This window comes from Heptranchias perlo, chromosome 9 (assembly GCF_035084215.1).
Source record: "Heptranchias perlo isolate sHepPer1 chromosome 9, sHepPer1.hap1, whole genome shotgun sequence".
Classification (NCBI taxonomy): Eukaryota; Metazoa; Chordata; class Chondrichthyes; order Hexanchiformes; family Hexanchidae; genus Heptranchias; species Heptranchias perlo.
Genome location: NC_090333.1, coordinates 13434631 through 13456138, shown reverse-complemented (window position 1 = coordinate 13456138; position 21508 = coordinate 13434631). Strand labels below are relative to the sequence as shown.

The 21508-nt window shown below is 44.0% G+C and overlaps 2 protein-coding genes across 4 annotated transcripts in view; one reads left to right on the top strand and one right to left on the bottom strand.

Moving 5' to 3' along the window:
- The window catches only part of LOC137324958 (outer dense fiber protein 2-like), a 133411-nt gene that overhangs the window by 68807 nt on the left and 43096 nt on the right, over positions 1-21508 (top strand). The window lies entirely within an intron of this gene.
- LOC137325076 (calcium-activated chloride channel regulator 1-like) overlaps positions 10196-21508 on the bottom strand; it is a 38872-nt gene continuing 27559 nt past the window's right edge. The window contains exons 16-19 of the mRNA XM_067989773.1: positions 19799-20060; positions 16991-17158; positions 14820-15047; positions 10196-10682 (exon numbers count right to left, since the gene is read on the bottom strand). Of these exons, the coding sequence (XP_067845874.1) occupies positions 10291-10682; positions 14820-15047; positions 16991-17158; positions 19799-20060 (1050 nt within the window). The 3' untranslated portion in view covers positions 10196-10290. The remainder of the gene's footprint in view (positions 10683-14819; positions 15048-16990; positions 17159-19798; positions 20061-21508) is intronic.

Below are 21508 nucleotides of genomic sequence, written 5' to 3'. Positions count from 1 at the left end.
TATACCCTTCTATTCTTTTCTCCCTCACGTACTTATCCAGCTTCCCCTTCAACACATCTATGTTCTTCACCTCAATCACTCCATGTGGTAGCGAGTTCCACATTCTCACCACACTCTGAGTAAGGAAGTTTCTCCTGAATTCCTTATTGGATTTATTATTGAATATGTTATATTTATGGCTCCTAATTTTGGACACCCCCACAGTGGAAACATCTTTGCTACGTCTACCCTATCGAAGCCCTTCATAATTTTAAAAACCTCTGCTAGGTCACCTCTCAGTCTTTTTTCTAATTTAAAAAGGATAAGTGGCAATTGAATGAAGGAAATGGCAAAAAAAATATAGAATGAATTAACCTGAATGTATCATGATTAATGTTTCAACGTGACTTTTTCAGTGGTCAGATTAAAACGTGCCTTAGTTTCTGAGTCACTAAGCCTTTCCAATTGTGCTGTACAACAAACAGCATTTATTATCTGGGTGTAGCCTGTTTTATTGTGAATGCGTCTTTTTTGCTGATATTGGAAACAATACAAAACATGAGCCAGTACTTGGTTCCCATCAGTCAGTTCTATTTTCTGGAACTGTTTCCAGCTATTTTGCTTACAAACAAGTTGAGTGCCTAATTAGCCTGTCACCTGGATGAGAAGTGCAAAACAATAGGGCAGTAATAGTAGGGGATTATTTTTAACTGGGATACAATCAGTGCAAAAAGTATAGAGGGTGCGGAATTCTTAAATTGCATTCAGGAGAACTTTTTTAGCGAGTACATAGCAAGCCCAACAAGAGGGGGGGCAGTTCTGGATTTAGTTTTAGGGAATGAAGCTGGGCAGGTGGAAGGAGTATCAGTGGGAGAGCATTTTGGTGGTAGTGATCATAATTCAGTTCGATTTAGCACAGTAATGGAAAAGGACAGAGATAGAACAGGGGTAAAAATTCTCAAATGGGGAAAGGCCAATTTTACTAAGCTGAGAAGTGATTTAGCAAAAGTGGACTGGAAACAGCTACTTGAAGGTAAATCAGTGTCAGAGCAGTGGGAGGCATTCAAGGGGGAGATTCAAGGGGTTCAGAGTAAACATGTTCCCACGAAGAAAAAGGGTGAGACTGCCAAATCTAGAGCCCCCTGGATGACAAGGAGCATACAGGATAAGATAAGGCAAAAAAGGGAAGCTTATGTCAGACATCAAGAGCTCAATACTGCAGAAAGCCTAGAGGAGTATAGAAAGTGCAGGGTTGGAATTAAAAAGAAAATTAGGAAAGCAAAGAGAGGGCATGAAAAAATACTGTCGAGTAAAATTAAGGAAAACCCAAAAATGTTTTATAAATACATAAAGATCAAGAGGATAACTAAGGGCCTATTAGAGACCAAAAAGGTAACCTATGTGTGGAGGCGGAAGATGTGGGTTAGTTCTTAATGAATACTTTGTGCCTGTCTTAACAAAAGAAGGGGACGATGCAGAGATTGTAGTTACGGAGGAGGAATGTGAAATATTGGATGGGATAAACATATTGAGAGAGGAAGTATTAAGGGATTTAGCATCTTTGAAAGTAGATAAATCGCCAGGCCCGGATGAAATGTATCCAGGCTGCTAAGAAAAGCAAGGGAGGAAATAGCGGAGGTTCTGACCATAATTTTCCAATCCTCCCTGGCGACAGGCGTGGTACTGGAGGATTGGAGGACTGCTAACATTGTACCATTGTTTAAAAAGGGAGAAAGAAATAGACCGAGTCATCATAGGCCAGTCAGTCTAACCTTGGTGGTGGGCAAACTATTATAATCGATTCTGAGGGACAGCATAAATCGTCATTTAGAAAGGCACGGGTTAATCATGGACACTCAGCATGGATTGGTTAAGGGAAGATCATGTCTGACTAACTTGATTGAATTTTTTGAGCAGGTGACATGGAGGGTCGATGAGGGTAACGCATTTGATGTAGTGTACATGGATTTTAACAAGGTTTTTGACAAGGTCCCACATGGCAGACTGGCCAAAAAATTAAAAGCCCATGGGATCCAAGGGAAAGTGGCAAGTTGGTTCCAAAATTGGCTCAGTGGTGGGAAGCAAAGGGTAATGAATGACTGGTGTTTTTGAGACTGGAAGTCTGTTTCCAGTGGGGTCCCGCAAGGCTCAGTACGAGGTCCCTTGCTTTTTGTGGTGGATATTCATGATTGGGATTTGAATGTGGGGGGCTTGATCAAGACGTTTGCAGATGACACAAAAATTGGCCGTGCGGTTGAAGGTGAGGAGGAAAGCTGTAGACTGCGGGAAGATGTCAATGGACTGGTCAGGTGGGCAGAAGAGTGGCAAATGGAATTCAATCCAGAGAAGTGTGAGGTAATGCGTTTGGGGAGGGCAAACAAGGCAAGGGAGTATGCAATAAATGGGAGGATACTAAGAGGTGTAGAGGAACAAAGGGATGTGGGCGCTGCTGGCGAGGCCGGCATTTATTGCCCATCCCTAATTGCCCTTGAGAAGGTGGTGGTGAGCCGCCTTCTTGAACTGCTGCAGTCCGTGTGGTGAAGGTTCTCCCACAGTGCTGTTAGGTAGGGAGTTCCAGGATTTTGACCCAGCGATGATGCAAGAACGGCGATATATTTCCAAGTCGGGATGGTGTGTGACTTGGAGGGGAACGTGCAGGTGGTGTTGTTCCCATATGCCTGCTGCTCTTGTCCTTCTAGGTGGTAGAGGTCGCGGGTTTTGGAGGTGCTGTCGAAGAAGCCTTGGCGAGTTGCTGCAGTGCATCCTGTGGATGGTACACACTGCAGCCACAGTGCTCCAGTGGTGAAGGGAGTGAATGTTTAGGGTGGTGGATGGGGTGCCAATCAAGTGGGCTGCTTTGTCCTGGATGGTGTCGAGCTTCTTGCGTGTTGTTGGAGCTGCACTCATCCAGGCAAGTGGAGAGTGTTCCATCATACTCCTGACTTGTGCCTTATAGATGGTTGAAAGGCTTTGGGGAGTCAGGTGGTGAGTAACTCACCGCAGAATACCCAGCCTCTGACCTGCTCTTGCAGCCACAGTATTTATATGGCAGGTCCAGTTAAGTTTCTGGTCAATGGTGACCCCCAGGATGTTGAAGGTGGGGGATTCGGTGATCGTAATGCCGTTGAATGTCAAGGGGAGGTGGTTAGACTCTCTCTTTTGGAGATGGTCATTGCCTGGCACTTGTCTGGTGCGAATGTTACTTGCCACTTATCAACCTAAGCCTGGATGTTGTCCAGGTCTTGCTGCATGCGGACACGGACTGCTTCATTATTTGAGGGGTTGCAAATGGAACTGGACACTGTGCAATCATCAGCCAACATCCCCATTTCTGACCTTATGATGGAGGGAAGGTCATTGATGAAGCAGCTGAAGATGGATGGGCCTAGGACACTGCCCTGAGGAACTCCTGCAGCAATGTCCTGGGGCTGAGATGAATGGCCTCCAACAACCACTACCATCTTCCTTTGGGCTAGGTATGACTCCAGCCACTGGAGAGTTTTCCCCCTGATTCCCATTGACTTCAATTTTACTAGGGCTCCTTGGTGCCACACTCGGTCAAATGCTTCCTTAATGTCAAGGGCAGTCACTCTCAACTCACCTCTGGAATTCAGCTCTTTTGTCCATGTTTGAACCAAGGCTGTAATGAAGTCTGGAGCCGAGTGGTCCTGGCGGAACCCAAACTGAGCATCGGTGAGCAGGTTATTGGTGAGTAAGTGCCGCTTGATAGCGCTGTCGACGAAACCTTCCATCACTTTGCTGATGATTGAGAGTAGACTGATGGGGCGGTAATTGGCCGGATTGGATTTGTCCTGCTTTTTATGGACAGGACGTACTTGGGCAATTTTTCACATTGTCGGATAGATGCCAGCTGTAGCTGTACTGGAACAGTTTGGCTTGAGGCGCGGCTAGTTCTGGAGCACAATTCTTCAGCACTACAGCCGGGATGTTGTCGGGGCCCATAGCCTTTGCTGTATCCAGTGCACTCCGCCGTTTCTTGATATCTAGTGGAGTGAATTGAATTGGCTGAAGACTGGCTTCTGTGATGGTGCAGATATCGGGAGGAGGCCGAGATGGATCATCCACTCGACACTTCTGGCTGAAGATGGTTGCAAACACTTCAGCCTTGTCTTTTGTACTCAGGTGCTGGACTCCGCCATCATTGAGGATGGGGATGTTTACAGAGCTTCCTCCTCCCGTTACTTGTTTAATTGTCCAACACCATTCACGACTGGATGTGGCAGGACAGCAGAGCTTGGATCTGATCCGTTGGTTGTGGAATCACTTAGCTCTGTCTATAGCATGTTGCTTCTGCTGTTCAGCATGCATGTAGTCCTGAGTTGTAGCTTCACCAGGTTGGCTCCTCATTTCTAGGTACGCCTGGTGCTGCTCCTGGCATGCTCTTCTACACTCCTTATTGAACCAGATTTGATCCCCTGGCTTGTTGGTTAAGGTAGAGTGAGGAATATGCCAGTCCATGAGGTTACAGATTGTGCTGGAATACAATTCTGCTGCTGCTGATTGCCCACAGCACCTCATGGTTGCCCAGTTTTGAACTGCTAGATCTGTTCTGAATCTATCCCATTTAGCACGGTATAGTGCCACACAACACGTTGGATGGTGTCCTCAGTGTGAAGACGGAAATTTTTCTCCACGAGGACTGTGCAGTGGTCTCTCCGACCAATACTGTCATGGACAGATGCATCTGCAACAGGTTGATTGGTGAGGACAAGGTCAAGTAAGTTTTTCCCTCGTGTTGGTTCGCTCACCACCTGCCGCAGGCCCAGTCTGGCAGCTATGTCCTTCAGGACTCGGCCAGCTCGGTCAGTAGTGGTGCTACCGAGCCACTCTTGGTGATGGACATTGAAGTCCCCCACCCAGAGTACATTCTGTGCCCTTGCTACCCTCAGTGCGTCCTCCAAGTGGTGCTCAACATGGAGGAGGACTGATTCGTCAGCTGAGGGAGGACAGTAGGTGGTAATCAGCAGGAGGTTTCCTTGCCCATGTTTGACTTGATGCCATGAGATTTCATGGGGTCCAGAGTCAATGTTGAGGACTCCCAGGGCCACTCCCTCCTGACTGTATATCACTGTACCGCCACCTCTGGTCAATCTGTCCTGCCAGTAGGACAGGACATACCCAGGGATGGTGATGGAAGAGTCTGGGACGTTGGCTGAAAGTTATGATTCTGTGAGTATGGCTATGTCAGGTTGTTCCTTGACTAGTCTGTGGGACAGCTCTCCCAATTTTGGCACAAGTCTCCAGATATTAGTGAGGAGGACTTTGCAGGGTCGACTGGGCTTGGTTTGCCTTTGTCGTGTCCGGTGCCTGGTGGTCCGATGCCGGGTGGTCCGTCCGGTTTTATTCTTATTATGACTTTTTTTTCGCGAGATTGTACAACTGAGTGGCTTACCAGGCCATTTCAGAGGGCAATTAAGAATCAACCACATTGCTGTGGGTCTGGAGTCACATATAGGCCAGACCGGGTCAGGAAGGCAGGTTTCCTTCCCTAAAGGACATTAGTGAACCAGATGGGTTTTTACGACAATCCAGTAGTTTTATGGCCACCATTACTGATACTTGTATTTTAATTCCAGATTTTACAGATCCCTGAAGGTAGCAGGACAGGGAGATAAGGTGGTTAAAAGGGCATACGGGATACTTTCCTTTATTAGCCGAGGCATAGAATATAAGAGCAGGGAGGTTATGCTAGAACTGCATAAAACATTGGTTAGGCCACAGCTTGAGTACTGTGTACAATTCTGGTCACCACATTACAGGAAAGATGTGATTGCACTCGAGAAGTTACAGAGAAGATTTACGAGGATGTTGCCAGAGCTGGAGAATTTTAGCTATGAGGAAAGATTGGATAGGCTGGGGTTGTTTTCTTTGGAACAAAGGAGGCTGGGGGGAGATTTAATTGAGGCATATAAAATATGACGGGACTAGATAGAGTGGATAGGGAGGACCTATTTCCCTTAGCAGAGGGGTCAGTGTCCAGGGGGCATAGATTCAAAATAATTGGTAGAAGAATTAGAGGGGAGCGGAGGTGAATTTTTTTTCACCCAGAGGGTGGTGGGGGTCTGGATCTCACTGCCTGAGAGGCTGGTAGAGGGAGAAACCCTCAACTCATTTTAAAAAGTACTTTGATGTGCACTTGAAGTGCCGTAACCTACAGGGCTATGGACCAAGTGCTGGAAAGTGGGATTAAGCTGGATGGCTCTTTTTCGGCCGGTACAGACACGATGGGCCAAATGGCCTCCTTTTGTGCTGTAACTTTCTGTGATTCTATGGATTTATATTCTATTATAATTTACAATTGCTGTGGCGTGGCTGTTGTGCATAATGGCCCTGAGATTCCTTGGGACCAGTTACTCCGAGGTCATGCTCATCATGGAACTCCACTGCTGTCCCCGTCGAAGTTTGTGGGTTAAGGCGACATTCCTGCAGGAGTCGGCCTTCAGAGGTGTGGGCGCTTTTCTGCAGTGTCTGCCCACTAAAGGGCCCAGAAACACCGACAGGGTGGTGATGGATGACATCTTGGGTGAATGTCAGAGACTAGGATGGGTTTTGATAGAGTAAATAAGGAGAAACTGTTTCCACTGGCAGGAGAGCCAGTAACCAGAAGACACAGATTTAAAATTATTGGCAAATGAACCAGAGGGGAGATGAGAATTTTTTAATGCTGCGAGTTGTTATGATCTGAATGCACTGCCTGAAAAAGTAGTAGAAGCAGATTCAATAGTAACTTTCCAAAGGGAATTAGATATCTACTTGAAAAGGAAGAATTTGCAGGGCCATGGGGAAAGAGCAGGGGAGTGGGACTAATCAGATAGCCCTTTCAAAGAGCTGACAGAGGCACGATGGCCAAATGGCCTCCTTCTGTGCTGTTTGATTCTATGATCCTGTGACTAGGTTAGAAAGGGTTATTCAGGATAAAAACAGGGATACTGCAGCTGGTCTGACTGATTATCTGAAAAGACGTGTTAGTGTAATAGCGCTATGTTGTTTTTTTAAATAAAATTGTAACCGTGTGAAATGTTAACTTTTCATTAAGAAACATAATAAAGTAGTTTTAAAGCTCGATATTTGGAAACAATTAATCAACGTCTGGAATATTTCTGGATAGGTGAGGAAGAAGCCTGTGGGGACAAATCAGATAGCGTGCAAACGCCCTCATGGGAAATGCTAAGGTTGGATGTATGAAAGGGACCTGTGGACCTGTAGGTTGAATTACTTCTAAAGTTGAATATTTACCAGAAAGGGCAAGAGTCTGCTGGGTGAAAGGTAATGGATGTTTACAAGTGCTGATTGCAAGGATATCAGCAGCAACAGGAGAACCATCTGTCCAGAGAAATGTAATAAAGTTCATGTAAAGGCTGGGAAACAAAAGGGAGATGCAGCAGAGCTGTCACATAGCAATGGTAAGAAAGGATATAATGGGAGAGGGCCGACACCTAGACAGGGAGCTACAGTGAATCCTCCATAGAAAAAGAAACTACTGGAGTGGTACCCAGGATAGAGATAACTCACTGTGTACTGTTGGTAAAAATGTCCCATGGTGGGAATGTAGTGCAGAGGCCTCTTACTGCTATGGTTATATTGCTGCTTTGCTGGTATACTTGAAGTCTGTCATAAATAAAGATTAAATTGATGTTTAAAATATACATGTGCAGTCATGTCTAATTCGACAGGCCTGAAACCAAATTGTATTGAGAGACACAGCGCTTCATTTGGCTAACAGTCGGCACCCAACATGGGGCTTCAGACAGCAAAGCAGCATCGCAGGGCATGGGGGTCACAACCTGGTGCTTTGTAGGGGGGAGTCTGGGGTGCATTTGTTACCTGGGTGGCTATGGTTGATGCGCAAGTGACTTGGGCCATGAGTGTGTCTGGGTCACAATGGGGATCATACAGCTTGAGCTAAACTGCCTAACCTACCAGCGGACAGTATGTGTGATTGTATAATTAAATATGTTACAGTTTAAGAACCCAGGAGACATCTTGCAGTAGGCCGGATATTAAACTGGTCCACAGAACTATTAGAGAGGAGATAGGCAAGAAGCTGGATCAGAAAATCAAAGATAAGATGCGCAAACCTATGTGTATGTAGGCACTATATACAACGGTTTTGGCCCTAAGCAAGAAGAACAAACATCTTAAGAAGAATTGTAAAAAAAAAAGAAAGACCAGAAAACTGGATAAGGAAGATCCTGGTTTAAGTTGCCAGATGGTGTGGTGGCTGCTGACTCTCTGCCTTCAAGAGGGAGCTGGACCGGTTCTTGACTGGGGCAGAGATCACATCATATAGAAGGTAAGAGGCTTTATCGATTTAAAAAAAAACTGGCCAAAGTTACAAATGACATTCTCTGTGATTGTAACTGTGGTGCATTTTCTCTCTTTGTCTGCCTCAACCTCTCTGTAGCATTTGATATGATAAAAAGAGAAGAAAGACTTGCATTTATATAGTGTCTTTCACGACTTCAGGACGTCCCAAAAGTGCTTCACAGCCAATGAAGTACTTTTTGAAGTGTAGTCACTGTTGTATTGTAGAACGACACGATCCTCCTCCATCACATCTCTTCCATTTACCAGCTCTGTGGGACAACCCACTGCAATCTACATGAATACAGCCAGTACATCTTCAGCAATGGCTTCTCTTCCTGGCCTCAAACTGTGCCCTCTGGAGTACACTAAGGTCCTACCTTATACCTCCCACTCTTTCCTCATCTACATGTTACCATTTAGTGGAAACATCTATGGTACAGGATCAGCTGATGACACCTAATGTTACCACTCCACCATCTCTCTAGACCACACCACCACCTCTGTGCTGCCAGACTGTCTAACCGACATCTAGTAATGGATCAATCCCAACTTTCCCCAACTTAACATCAGGAAGGCCGAATCTATCATTTTCAGCCATGGTCATAAACAGACCTCCATTGCCACTGATTCCATTCCCCTCCCGGGCTACTTGCTCAGGCTAAACCAGATCATGGAAAACCTCGGCATCTTCTCCAATCCTGAATTGAGCTTCAAACCCTAAATCCTGATTCCAGCTGAGCAACAATGCTTACCTCAACCTCTACCTAAGCCCCTCCACACTGACACTCTTATTCACGTCTTTGTTACTTCTAGATTCAATTATTCCAATGGCCTCCTTTCTGCCTCCCATCCTCCACAAACTCCAACTTATTTACAATGGCCTCACCTGTACTCTGCACGAAGTCCCGTTCACCCATCACCCCCATCACTGTCCTACATTGGCACCCCCCCCCCCCACCCGTGTATCTTCAAATCCCTCCACATCCGATCTCCCTTCCTTTCTTTGCAACCTCCTGCAGCCTTCTATCTTCCATTATATCTTTGGTCCCAGACTGTGGCCTTTTGTTCGTTCACCCGCCACTTCACTCAACCATTGCTGGCAGAGTCTTCAGTCGCCTTGATCCCACTCTCTGGATCTCCCACCCTAATTCCCGTTGCTGCTCCACTTCTCTGTTCCCCCTTTAAAAGCTTTCTCAAAATTCACCTCTTTGTTTCGGCCTTTGGTCACTCAATCTCTCCAACCACTGCTCAGCCTCCCGTTCCTTGTTAATTTCCATTTGTGAACCTCGTTGGTATATTTTGTTACATTAAAGGTGCCACGTAAATGCAAGTTATTATTGTTGACGATTTTAAATATGGAACTTTAATTGTATAAATCACTTTTTTAAACTTTTATGTGCGAGGGTCCCACTCCAAATATTGTCACAGTTCCAGGAATTCTCTTCACTAATTTCTGAAAGATGGTGTCAGCCACCCAAAGAAAACAATGATATCGCTGATGAAAATACTTTTTTATTAGTGCAGAACGACCGAAATAACATCAAAATAAATCAACAAATACAATACAGGTTCCTTCCCTTTGAGGACACACGAAATTACCCAAATACAGAGAACTTAGACGTAGGTTGGCAAGAGCCAAAGTTTAGATACCCTGGAGTGTGTCTGGAGTACTACTGGAGTTTAACCAACTAAAACCATGTAGCCTTCCTACCTCCCCCAAGAGGATAAGCAAAGAGTTAGGGGGTGAAATTCCGCAGGGATTCTCCCGAGTGTCCGCTGTAACTTTATCGGAAGAGCCGCGGAAACCCTAGAAAAATGGCGTAAATGCTGGAGAACCCCTGTGGATCTCCTCAACCTCCCCCCATTCCACACCCACCCCTCACCCCCCCAAGTCTATATTTGTATAAAGTGCAATCTGATTAAGTGTTTGGATTATGAGCCTCATTAAGTGCGTGCTGGCTGTTCATTCCCACTGCGAGGACATTACACAAGTACAGAACTTCTATTGTGGCTTTTCTTGTGCAAAACGCAAGCAGTGATCCCAGCGAGCAAGCACACAATAATTGCGACAACTACTACAATCCAAACAATCTTCGACACATTATTATCTTTTGGGTGCTCAATCAAAGGCACAAAGACAGAAACCTTGGCTACATTAGACATTTCAGAGGATGCATTGCTTTTATCATATGCGAGGAGAGCGAAGTAGACAGTTGTCCCATTTTGCAGTTCTGTATTCTCAGGAACAATTGTAACTGTTTCCCTGGAGCCATATGGTCGTGGATTCAAACTGGTCAAATTAACCATTGCGGCTTTTGTGAAATTGTCCCGCAGCTGTAGTAGGTTGTCACTCATTCTCATCTCATAGTGAGATGCTAAGAAAAGAAGAAATAAAAAAATTGAAAAGTAAATGAATGCATAACGTATGATTGAAAAAGCATACGGGATCCTTGGCTTTATAAATAGAGACACAGGAGGTTGTATTGGATAGCCCCCGAAACCGGGCGTGGGGGTCGCGGTACGCGATTAACTCGCACCCAGTCGTTGAGATGTGTAACATTCGTGCTGCCTGCTGATTTACCTGATTGTTGCAAGCAGCCAGGCCAACCTGCGCTGTTGAGTGGCTGCTCACCATCAGGAGGGCCCCGATATCGCGAGTGGCCAGCACCACTTAAAGACAGTCTGCACCTCTTATTTGGAAAATAGAAAATACGGGTCCGCACAGATCTGAACGGAGATCAGACATCGCACACGTAAAACACAGATGCGGGTCCTGCCCCTATGTTTACAAACTGTTGAGTTACTTTAAAACATTGAATAAAGGTTGCACATTAATAAATCTCACATCCTCCAATCTGCACGCCAGACCTCACCAATCTGCTGATTTGAGTTTTTACCTGGTCTGCAAGACAGCGTGCACCAAGGTTCTCTGCTGATGCACTAGAGACCTTGGTGCAAGAGATGGACAGAAGGAGGGGCATCCTATATCCACGAGGGAGGGGGGGTGAGGTGGCTAGAGGGGCTCCAGACATATGCTCCCTAGGGCAGTGGGAGGCAGTAGGGGATGAAGTTAATGCCAGGCGATTAGCACCACAAACATGGATGCAGTACAGGAAGAAATTCAATGCTTTGACACGAGATGTCAAGCTGAGTGAGATCAACTGTCAAGTGGCGTCTCCCACCAACTGTACCACTAGCCGCATCCACTGGTCCACGCACTAAACCACCCATCACCCACATACCAACAAACTCTTTCAATCAGTATTCAACCCTTCCAATCAGATGCTTCCTCTCACCCTCACACATTACCACTGTTGCAAGCTGCACACCCTCAACTCACAGGTCATACGCACTGACAGTTATTCAACCATGACAGCCACATCACCCAAACATCTTGTAGAACACTCACCGACACACGTCCCGCTTTCTTGCAGGAGAAGGTGGCGCATAACAGGAGGCTGCAAGTGGCAGAGGCTCCATGGAACATGAACCTGCTGTCCTCTCTCAGGATGACAGCATTCCTGTTCCACCCCGGCCACTCCACTTGCGGAAGAGCGTTCCAACCTTCTACCACCCTTTGCGTGTAGAAGCATGGCCGAACTTCACTCCTGCAAGTCCCGGCTCTAATTTTTATGTTATGTCCTCTGGTCCTAGTATTCAAGTATAGGAGACCTCCAAAAACAGGTACAAATGCTTCAGCAGCCAGAAGCAGTAATCCAGCAACTAATCTGTAACTCCTGCATGATCCCTTTAAATAGGGCTGGTGGGGGTTCTCCATCCTGTTTAAGACCTGTTCAGCTGTGCGAGGTTGAGACGGTTCGTTGGCTGGAGCTTTGAGTTCCAAAATCGCATTTGTCCCTTTAAATCAGCATTGCACACTGATCTACCGCATATTCCCCCTACTTTACATGGTGCCAGAGTCCATTATCTGCACATGCATGAACACCTTTACCAAGATGGCGTCCGGCGCACATCACACTGGAAGTGTGCTTGCACAATCCGGATGCCATTTTGGGTCCTTAGGAATCCACATGGCGCCTACAAAACGGGCACTATGTGGCCTAATTTAGAACTCAGAGTACAAAAGCAAGGAAGTTGTGCTAAACCTTTGTAACTCACTGGTTAGGCCTCAGCTGGAGTATTGTGTCTAATTCTGGGCACCACACTTTACGAAGGATGCCAAGGCTTTGGAGAGGGTGCAGAGGAGATTTAATAGAGTGGTACCAAGGATGAGGGACTTCAGTTATATGGAGAGACTGGAGAAACTGTGATTGTCCTCCTTAGAGCAGAGACGGTTAAGGGAAGATTTAATAGAGGTGTTCAAAGTTTTGAAGGGTTTTAATACAGTAGGTAGGGAGAAACTGTTTCCACTGGTAATCAGAGGACACAAATTTAAGATAATTGGCAAAAGAAGCAAGTGGTAGATAAGGAATTTTTTTTTTACTCAGTGAGTTGTTACGATCTGGAATGCACTACCTGAAATAATGGTGGAAACAGATTCAATAGTAACTTTCAAAAGGGAATTGGATAAATATTTGAAAAATTTACAGGGCTGTGGGGAAAGAGTAGGGGAGTGGGACTAATTGGATAACTCTTTCAAAGATCCAGCACAGGCACGATGGGCCGAATGGCCTCCTTCTGTGCTGTAAGATTCTATGGAAGTGGCTGAACCTTTTGCTACTGCAACAAACCACTGTAGGTTGCACTGAAAGGTTGCTCACTAATGGACAAATATAAAATTTTGGTGAAGAGTGCAGCGTTGCTGTTATCCTTGTATCCTTATGTTCTTATCTGCTGCTGTATGTCAGAACATCATGCTCAACGTCAGATGTTAATTTCAAGTCCATTGTGCTCCCATTTCATTTTCTTCTGTTCCTCTTCAAGACTTTCAAACAAGTGGTCACATTCCAACAAAAGGTTGTGTGTGTAGTGTGGGGTGTGTGTGTGTTTTGGGAGGGGGGGTGCGGGTGGGGATGCTGTGATTAAACAGCAGTTGATTCCAATTCACTTTGTGACCAATTGGTCATGAGTTTGACTTCATGACTGTCTGATTTTGGGATCTGTCTGAATTAAGATTTGCAGAAGACACAAAACTTGGAAGTATAGTAAACAGTGAGGAGGAGAGCAATAGACTTCAAGAGGTGAAATGGGCAGACACATAGCAGATGAAATTTAACGCAGAGAAGTATGAAGTGATACATTTTGACATGAAGAATGAGGAGAGGTAATATATGCTATATGTTCCAATTCTAAAGGGGTACAGGACCATAGAGACCTGGGGGTAGATGTGCACAAATCTTTGAAAGTGGCAGGAAAGGTTGAGAAAGCAGTTAAAAAAGCTTACGGGATCCTGGGCTTCATAAATGGAGACATAGAGTACAAAAGCAAGGAAGTAATGTTCAACCTTCGTAAAATACTGGTTTGGCCAAAGCTGGAGTATTGTGTTCAATTCTGGGCACTGCACTTTAGGAAGGATGTGAAGGCCTTTTAGAGGTTGCAGAAAAGATTTACTGGAATGGTTCCAGAGATGTGGGACTTCAGTTACCTGGATAGACTGGAGAAGCTGAGATTGTTCTCCTTAGTGCAGAGAAGGTTAAGAAGAGATTTGATAGAAGCATTCAATCATGAAGGGTTTAGATAAAGTAAATAAACAGAAACTGTTCCCATTGATGGAAGGGTCGAGCACCAGAGGACACAGATTTAAGGTGATTGGCAAAAGAACCAAAGGCGACATGAGGAAAAACTTTTTTACGCAGCGAGTAGTTATGATCTGGAATGCGCTGCCTGAAAGGGTGGTGGAAGCAGATTCATGGCTTTCAAAAAGGAACTGGATAAATACTTGAAGGACTCGATGGGCCGAATGACCTCCTTCTATGCTATAACCATTCTATGATTCTAAGATTATTTTTCGCCCTGAACTCAGCAATGTGAAGTGTTTCGCAAAGCAAACTATTTTAAGAGGAAACATGGCTTACGCATGAAACAACACCTTGGCTCGTTCATAGCACTCTCACCTCTAGGTCAGAAGGTTGTGAATTCAAACCCCACCCCAGGACTTGAGCATATGGCCTAGGCTGACACATTGAGTGTGCTGCCTTGTCATCTTTCAAAATGAAACATTAAACTGAGGTCCTGCCTGTTCAGTGGTCCTATTTCAAGAAGAGCAATCAAGTTCCCTTGGTGTCCGGACCAACATTTATCTCTCAACACCACTAAAACTGGTCATTTATTTCATTGCTTTTTGTCACACTTTGCTGTGCACACTGCTCATATCATACACCATAATTCATCGCTGGAAACGGAACACTGGCAGCCCAAGTCACTGGTCTATCTTGAATTGACCAAATCTCCCAGGCTTGACTTGGCCGTCAATATTCCTTGGTCCCTGTGGGCAGGTGCTTTTCTTCTGTGCGTGAAACCTCCGCTGGTCAGCAGCATTCATCAACTATCTGTTCAGTTCACTCCTAGAAAGAAACATTCCTTACAAGTAACTTGAATTCAGCAACAATTACCTGTTCCCTGATCATAGTCTTCTCCTGGTGCTGTCCATTCCAGCTCAAATTTATCTTTAACGATTGTTGCTTGAAGGTCTGTGATTTTACATGGTGGAAAGTCAACAATGGGTGTTCCTGGAGGAAGTGAAATTGATCCTCCTGATTTGACCCTGCTGAAGCTTCCTAACTGAGGCTGAAGATCTTTCTCATTGACTGGAGGCCTTGGTGGATTTGTTTGAATATTGCCTACATGAAAACAAAGACATGCATCTCTTAGATCCAGACGAAATAGGCTTAACCAGCACGACTCTTTAACAAAATGCTGCTCTTTAATGGAAATCCATTAGACCTTGGTCTACAGGGCTTGCCTACAATTTCCCACATGGTGAGCTTCTGATCTTGGCTGAACGACGTGGGGGAAGTAGTGAGTAAAACTAATCACTTCCTCACAGAAGGAGGAAAGATCACAGCTTGAATCAATCCAGGATCCTCTTGTAGTTGGGGACCAGCAGGCAGAAAGCCTACAGGACCAAAGATCTGTTTTATTCTGACTCTTTCTCTCGGTTGTTTTATCCTGACTTGCTTCTTTCTTTAAAACAAAAAACAAAATACTGCAGATGCTGGGAATCTGAAATAAAAAGAGAAAATGCTGGAAACATTCAGCAGATCAAGCAGTACGTTCTGACGAAATGTCATCAACCTGAAACGTTAACTCTGTTTCTCTGTCCACAGACGCTGCCTGACCTTCTGAGTGTTTCCAGCACTTTCTGTTTTTTTTCCTCTTGTTTTATCCTGAATTTCTTCTCTTTGTTTTATTTTCTTCTTATTCTGACTCTTCTTTCTCTCTGTTGTTTTATTCTGAGTCTTTTATCTATCAGTTTTATTCGGACTCCCTTCTTTCTCTCTGTTGTTTTATTCTGAAATTTAATAACGATTAATATTTTGCTGATTTGGCTCCAGTGTGGGTCAAATCCCTTATAACAGGAGCCGAACACGTGAACTTTCTCAGGTAGCCCCGGGAACAAATTTTTATGGGACAAATTATTTTTATAGTAAATGTTTCGATTGGATTATAAGGCTTACCGGTGTTGATTGTTGACATTAAAGAATCTAACAACAGATATTTGGCACTTTCACTTCTAAGATACTGCTGTCCACTACGGTTCAAAATTAGCGGAAGTACATCAAGTTCTTACAAAGATGACTCTGTCTGAGGATGGGCAGGTATAGATCATTAAATAGAATAAGCTAGTTGGCATTATATAATATTGAGCTAGAGTTGTTAGGTTAAAACACAGATTCCTATCAGCAAGAGAAGTAGCACACTTCAGAACAAACCTTCTCCCCCCCCCACTGCCACCCACCCCCAACCCATCATTTTCCTTAGGACTTGATATGGGTTGTAAGAACTGATATGAATTCCTGTGCTTTATTATGAGAAAGCATAAGCATTATGTAAGTTCTCTGGGCAGCTGCAGGTAGGAATGTTATAGAATCATAGCATCTGACAGCATAGAAGGAGGCCATTCGGCCCATCGTGCCTGTGCTGGCTCTTTGAAAGAGCTATCCAAATAGTCCCATTACCCTGCTCTTTTCCCATAGTCCGACAATTTTATCCCCTTCAAGTATTTATCCAATTGCCTTTTGAAACTTACTATTGCATTTGCTTCCACCACCCTTTCAGGTAGTGCATTTCAGATCTTAATAACTACGAACAGGCCAGTTAGGGCCGAGCACAGTCAGGTTTCTTGTGCAGCCGCACCAGATTCTAAACCTACAGCTTGGGCTGCGGTGTTTTATAGAACATTATGCTTGATAAGGGGTTTATTCATTTTTGTCTACCCATTTGTTTCTAAATGATTATATTGGGAGAGGTCCAGATCACTGAATCACCACTGAGCCAAGTCAACAGCTTTGTGTCCTCTCCAATTAACAGCAGGAGTGAGTGTGCACGTGAAGAATTGCTTTGGACCCTGATGTTCTTTTCTTGGCCTTCCCCCTTACTCAGTCGGAGTGTCTGCTGGGGGAGAGGGGAGTTACACAGCTAGGTGCTGAATCCTAAACAAGCTGGTTAGCACTCAGTTCATATAGCTGACTTACAACTCAATAGTGCGCCATGGTATAAAATCATACACCACTGCGATGGCTGCTCTACATATTCTTCTTTGCCATTACCAAATATTTATTACCATTTTCCGTGTATCCTGGTATGTACATGGCATGTCCCCCTTTTCTGATTGCCATCCTTGTAGCCCCATCCTTTCCCTGTACACGCAATTTAAAGTTGTATCTTCCATAGTCTTTGAAGTCGAGGAAATACTTAGAGTAGATACCATCATTCCTGACAATATCAGCACCTAAAGGCAAGCAAAGGATAAATAGCTGTAGACTGAGAGGAGCATGAATACTAATACTGTACTAAGGTTACATCAAAACGACATTGAAACAGGCCATTCGGCCCAACTGGTCTATGCCGGCATTTATAGTCCATACGAGCCTCCTCCCTCCCTACTTCATCTAACCCTATCAGGATACCCTTCTATTCCTTTCTCCCTCATGTGCTTATCTAGCTTCCTCTTAAATGTATCTATACTATTTGCCTCAACTACTCCTTCTGGTAGCGAGTTCCACATCTTACCACTCCTTGAGTAAAGAAGTTTCTCCTGAATTTCCTATTCGATTTATTAGAGACTATTTTATATTCATGATCACTAGTTTTAGACACCCCCAAAAATGGAAACATTTTCTCTACGTTTATCCTATCAAATCCTATCATTATCTTAAAGACCTCTATCAAGTCACCCCTCAGCCTTCTCTTTTCTAGAGAAAAGAGCCCCAGCCTGTACAGCCTTTCCTGATAAGGATATCCTTTTGCTTCTGGTATCATCTTTGTGAATCTTCTTTGCACCCTCTCCAATGCTTTTATATCTTTTCTATAATATGGTGACTAGAACTGTGCACAATATTCCAAGTGTGGTCTAAAAAGGTTCTAAACAAGTTTAACATAACTATTTTGCCATTCAATTCTATCGCTCCAGAAATGAACCCTAGTGCTTGATTTGCCTTTTTTATGGACTTATTAACCTGCGTCGCTACTTTTAGTGATTTGCGTATCTGTACCTGTAGATCCTTTTGCTCCTCCATCCCATTTTAACTCTTATCATCTAAGCAGTATGTCGCCTCCTTATTCTTCCTACCAAAATGCACCACCTCACACTTATCTATATTGAAATTCATTTGCCAATTACACACCATTCTGCAAATTTATGAATGTCCTCTTGCATTTTGACGCATTCTTCCTTTGTATTAACTACATCCCCCAATTTGGTGTCGTACGCAAATTTTGAAATTGTACATCTGATTCCCGAATCCAAATCGTAATTGTGAACAACAGTGATCCCAGCACCGATCCCTGTGGAACACCACTTCCTATCTTTTGCCAGTCTGAGTAGCTACCCTTAACCCCTACTCTCTGTTTTCTGTTTTGTAGTCAGCTTGCTATTCATTCTGCTACCTGTCCCCTGACTCCACATGCTCTTATCTTAGTCATGAGTCTACAATGTGGTACCTTATCGAAGGCCTTTTGAAAATCCAAATGTATTACATCTACTGCATTACCTTTGACTACTCTTTCTGTTACTTCTTCAAAGAACCCAATAAGGTTGGTCAAACATGACTTTCCCTTCTGAAATCCGTGCTGACTATTCCTTATTATATTTTTGTTCTCTAGATGTCTTTCTATTACATCTTCGAGTAAAGATTCCATTATCTTTCCTACCACCGATGTTAACCTAACTGGTCTATAGTTCCCTGGACTTGTTCTTTCTTCCTTTATAGATATAGGAATAACATTTGCTGCCCTCCAGTACCATTCCCTTTTCTAATGATTTTTTATATATATATATATATATATATATATATATGTAATATACCTCTGCTATCTCCTCTCTAACTTCTTTTAATATTTGTGGATGCAATACAACCAGACCAGGGGTCTTATCTGCCCTTAGTTTGTTAATTATCTCCCCTCTTTTTATCTTAAATGTTCAAATATCTTTTTCGATCTCTTCTTCTAATATCCTGCCCACCTTGTTAGTCTCCCTGCTAAATACTGAGGCAAAGGTTAGCACTTATTAAATCCTACAACTGGAGACCAGACGTATCTCCGCTGATCCTGCATCTGGTCCTGATTCAGAGCTGAGGCACAGGAATTCCTAATGCAGGGAGTCTCCGCCCCTCGGCCCTACCTCATTCCTTATGTTGATGTTGGTTAGACTTATGTGGACGCTTTGCCCCCACAGCGCCATCCCAGAAAATTTTGCTTCCTGGCTGCGAATTGTCGTATCCGGTTCCTGCCGGAGTTTTCAGCTGTTTAGGCAGAATCCGGCCAAAATTCCATCAGGAATCTGCTGGAAAGCTGAGGAATGTCGACCCCATTGCGTATTAAATGGATATAATGTACTTGTCCTTGTAAAACAATGAATCCTCTGGTAAACTGCGAGCAGTACCATGGAAAATCCATCAGTAATATATTCAATATTCTGCTCGTTTCAGTTGTCGCACTTTAAAAGTGCCCACACTACAATAAAATCTGGTGTTTGATTTGTTCAGATTACCCATAAAGTAAATAATTATCCTGATTGGCTCAGATTTTGAACCAATTAAAAATACTGCATTATCCACTTATTTCACCAGATCTCTCTCAAACTTTCATCATATCCTCCATTTCATTATAAGCAACTTCACGAGTTCCACTTCTATTGTTTAAATTTCAAAGATCTGGAAAGTTGAATCATAAATACAAAATTCTTGTACCCTAACTCTTATTTTATTGGATGGGCAATGGAAAATGCAAAGATCTTCCAAAGCTAACCCATGTCATAAAGCTTTTCTGCTCTTTCTGTTGTGGAAGGGAAGCTAAAATTACATATCTACATTTCAGATGCTGACAATATAAGTATATTTTCAATTGCACGCAGTCAGTTTATGTATCCTACCTTGGCCGTCATCAGAAAGGTGAAGTTCAATCGGAGGACCAGTGGGACATTCAGTAATAGCTGTCACATTTGCAAACAGGACTGGTAAAAATCCATGACTGACTTCCACATAGATTATCATTGGGCTGGTTGAATCCTTTCTGCTGATATGTGTATTAATGGTGACTGGGGGAACTTTCTCATCTGCTGCTCGGGATGTTACCGTGATGGTTATTGCCTGTTTGATTCCAGGATTCAGGATTGCGTACATCCAAGTTCCTGTCTGGGAAATAAATATTCAGTATTAATTTTAGGACAGATAGGAGCTCCCTCAATGTCTCAATGATTTTTTTTCCATTCATTCTCACGATATCAGCAGGAATTTATTGTCCATCCCGAGATGCCCTTGAGGAGGTGGTGGTGAGCCTTCTTCTTGAACCGCTGCGGTCCATGTGGTGAAGGTGCTCCCACAATCTTGTTAGGTAGGGAGCTCCAAGATTTTGACCCAGTGACCATGAAGGAATGGCGTTATATGTCCAAGTCGGGATGGTGTGTAATTTGGAGAGGAACATGGAGGTGAAGGAGTAACCCTTGCAACTGCTGCCCTTGTCCTTCTAGGCGGTGGAGTTTGCGGGTTTGGGAGGTGCTGTCGAAGAAATCTTGGTGAGTTGCTGCAGTGCCGACTGAGCTGATTTCAGCCAAGGTAGTGTTAGAGGCTCTACATTTAGCCTCAGTGCCACTTGTTGGGGAGGGAAAGAACGGCCAAGGCACCTCCTTCTGATCGACACTAAGTTAGGTGGCACAGTAAGTAGTGTAGATGGATGCAGAAAGTTGCAAATGGACATTGATAGATTAAGTGAGTAGGCAAAACTGTGGCAGATGGAGTTCAACGTGGGGAAGTACAAGGTCATCCAATTTGGATCCAAGAAAGATAGATCAGAGTATTTTTTAAATGGCGAGAAGCTAGGAACTGTGGAGGAGCAGAGAGAGTTAGGGGTCCACGTACAGAAATCACAAAAAACTAGTGGACTGGTACAAAAAATAATTAAAATAGCTAATGGAATGTTACTCTTCATCACAAGGGGGCTAGAATTCAAAGGGGTGGAAGATATGCTACAGTTATATAAAGTCCTGGTTATACTGCATCTGGAGTATGGCGTTCAGTTCTGGGCACCGCACCTCAGGAAGGGGATATTGACCTTGGAACATAGAAACATGGGACCAGGAGTAGGTCATTTAGCCCTTTGAGCCTGTTCCACCATTCAATGAGATCATGACTGATCTGTGACCTAACTCTAAAAATCCGCTTTAACATCATATCCCTTAGATTTTTGTTAACCAAAGGCATTATCAATCTCAGATTTAAAATTAACAATTGAGCTAGCATCAACTGCCATTTGCAGAAGAGAGTTCCAAACTTCTACCACCCTTTGCATGCAGAAGTATTTCCTAACTTCACTCCTGAAAGTCCTGGCTCTAATTTTTAGGCTATGTCCCCTAGTCCTAGGCTCCCCAACCAGCGGAACTAGTTTCTCTCTATCTACCATATCGGTTCCCCTTAATATCTTGGGGTTTGAGGGGCTAAGGGACTCAAGGGGGTGCAGTGCAGATTCACCAGAATGATACCGGGGCTAAAAGGGTTAAATTATGAGGAAAAGTTGCATAGACTGGGCTTGTATTCCCTCGAGTATAGACGATTAAGGAGTGATCTAATTGAGGTGTTTAAGATGA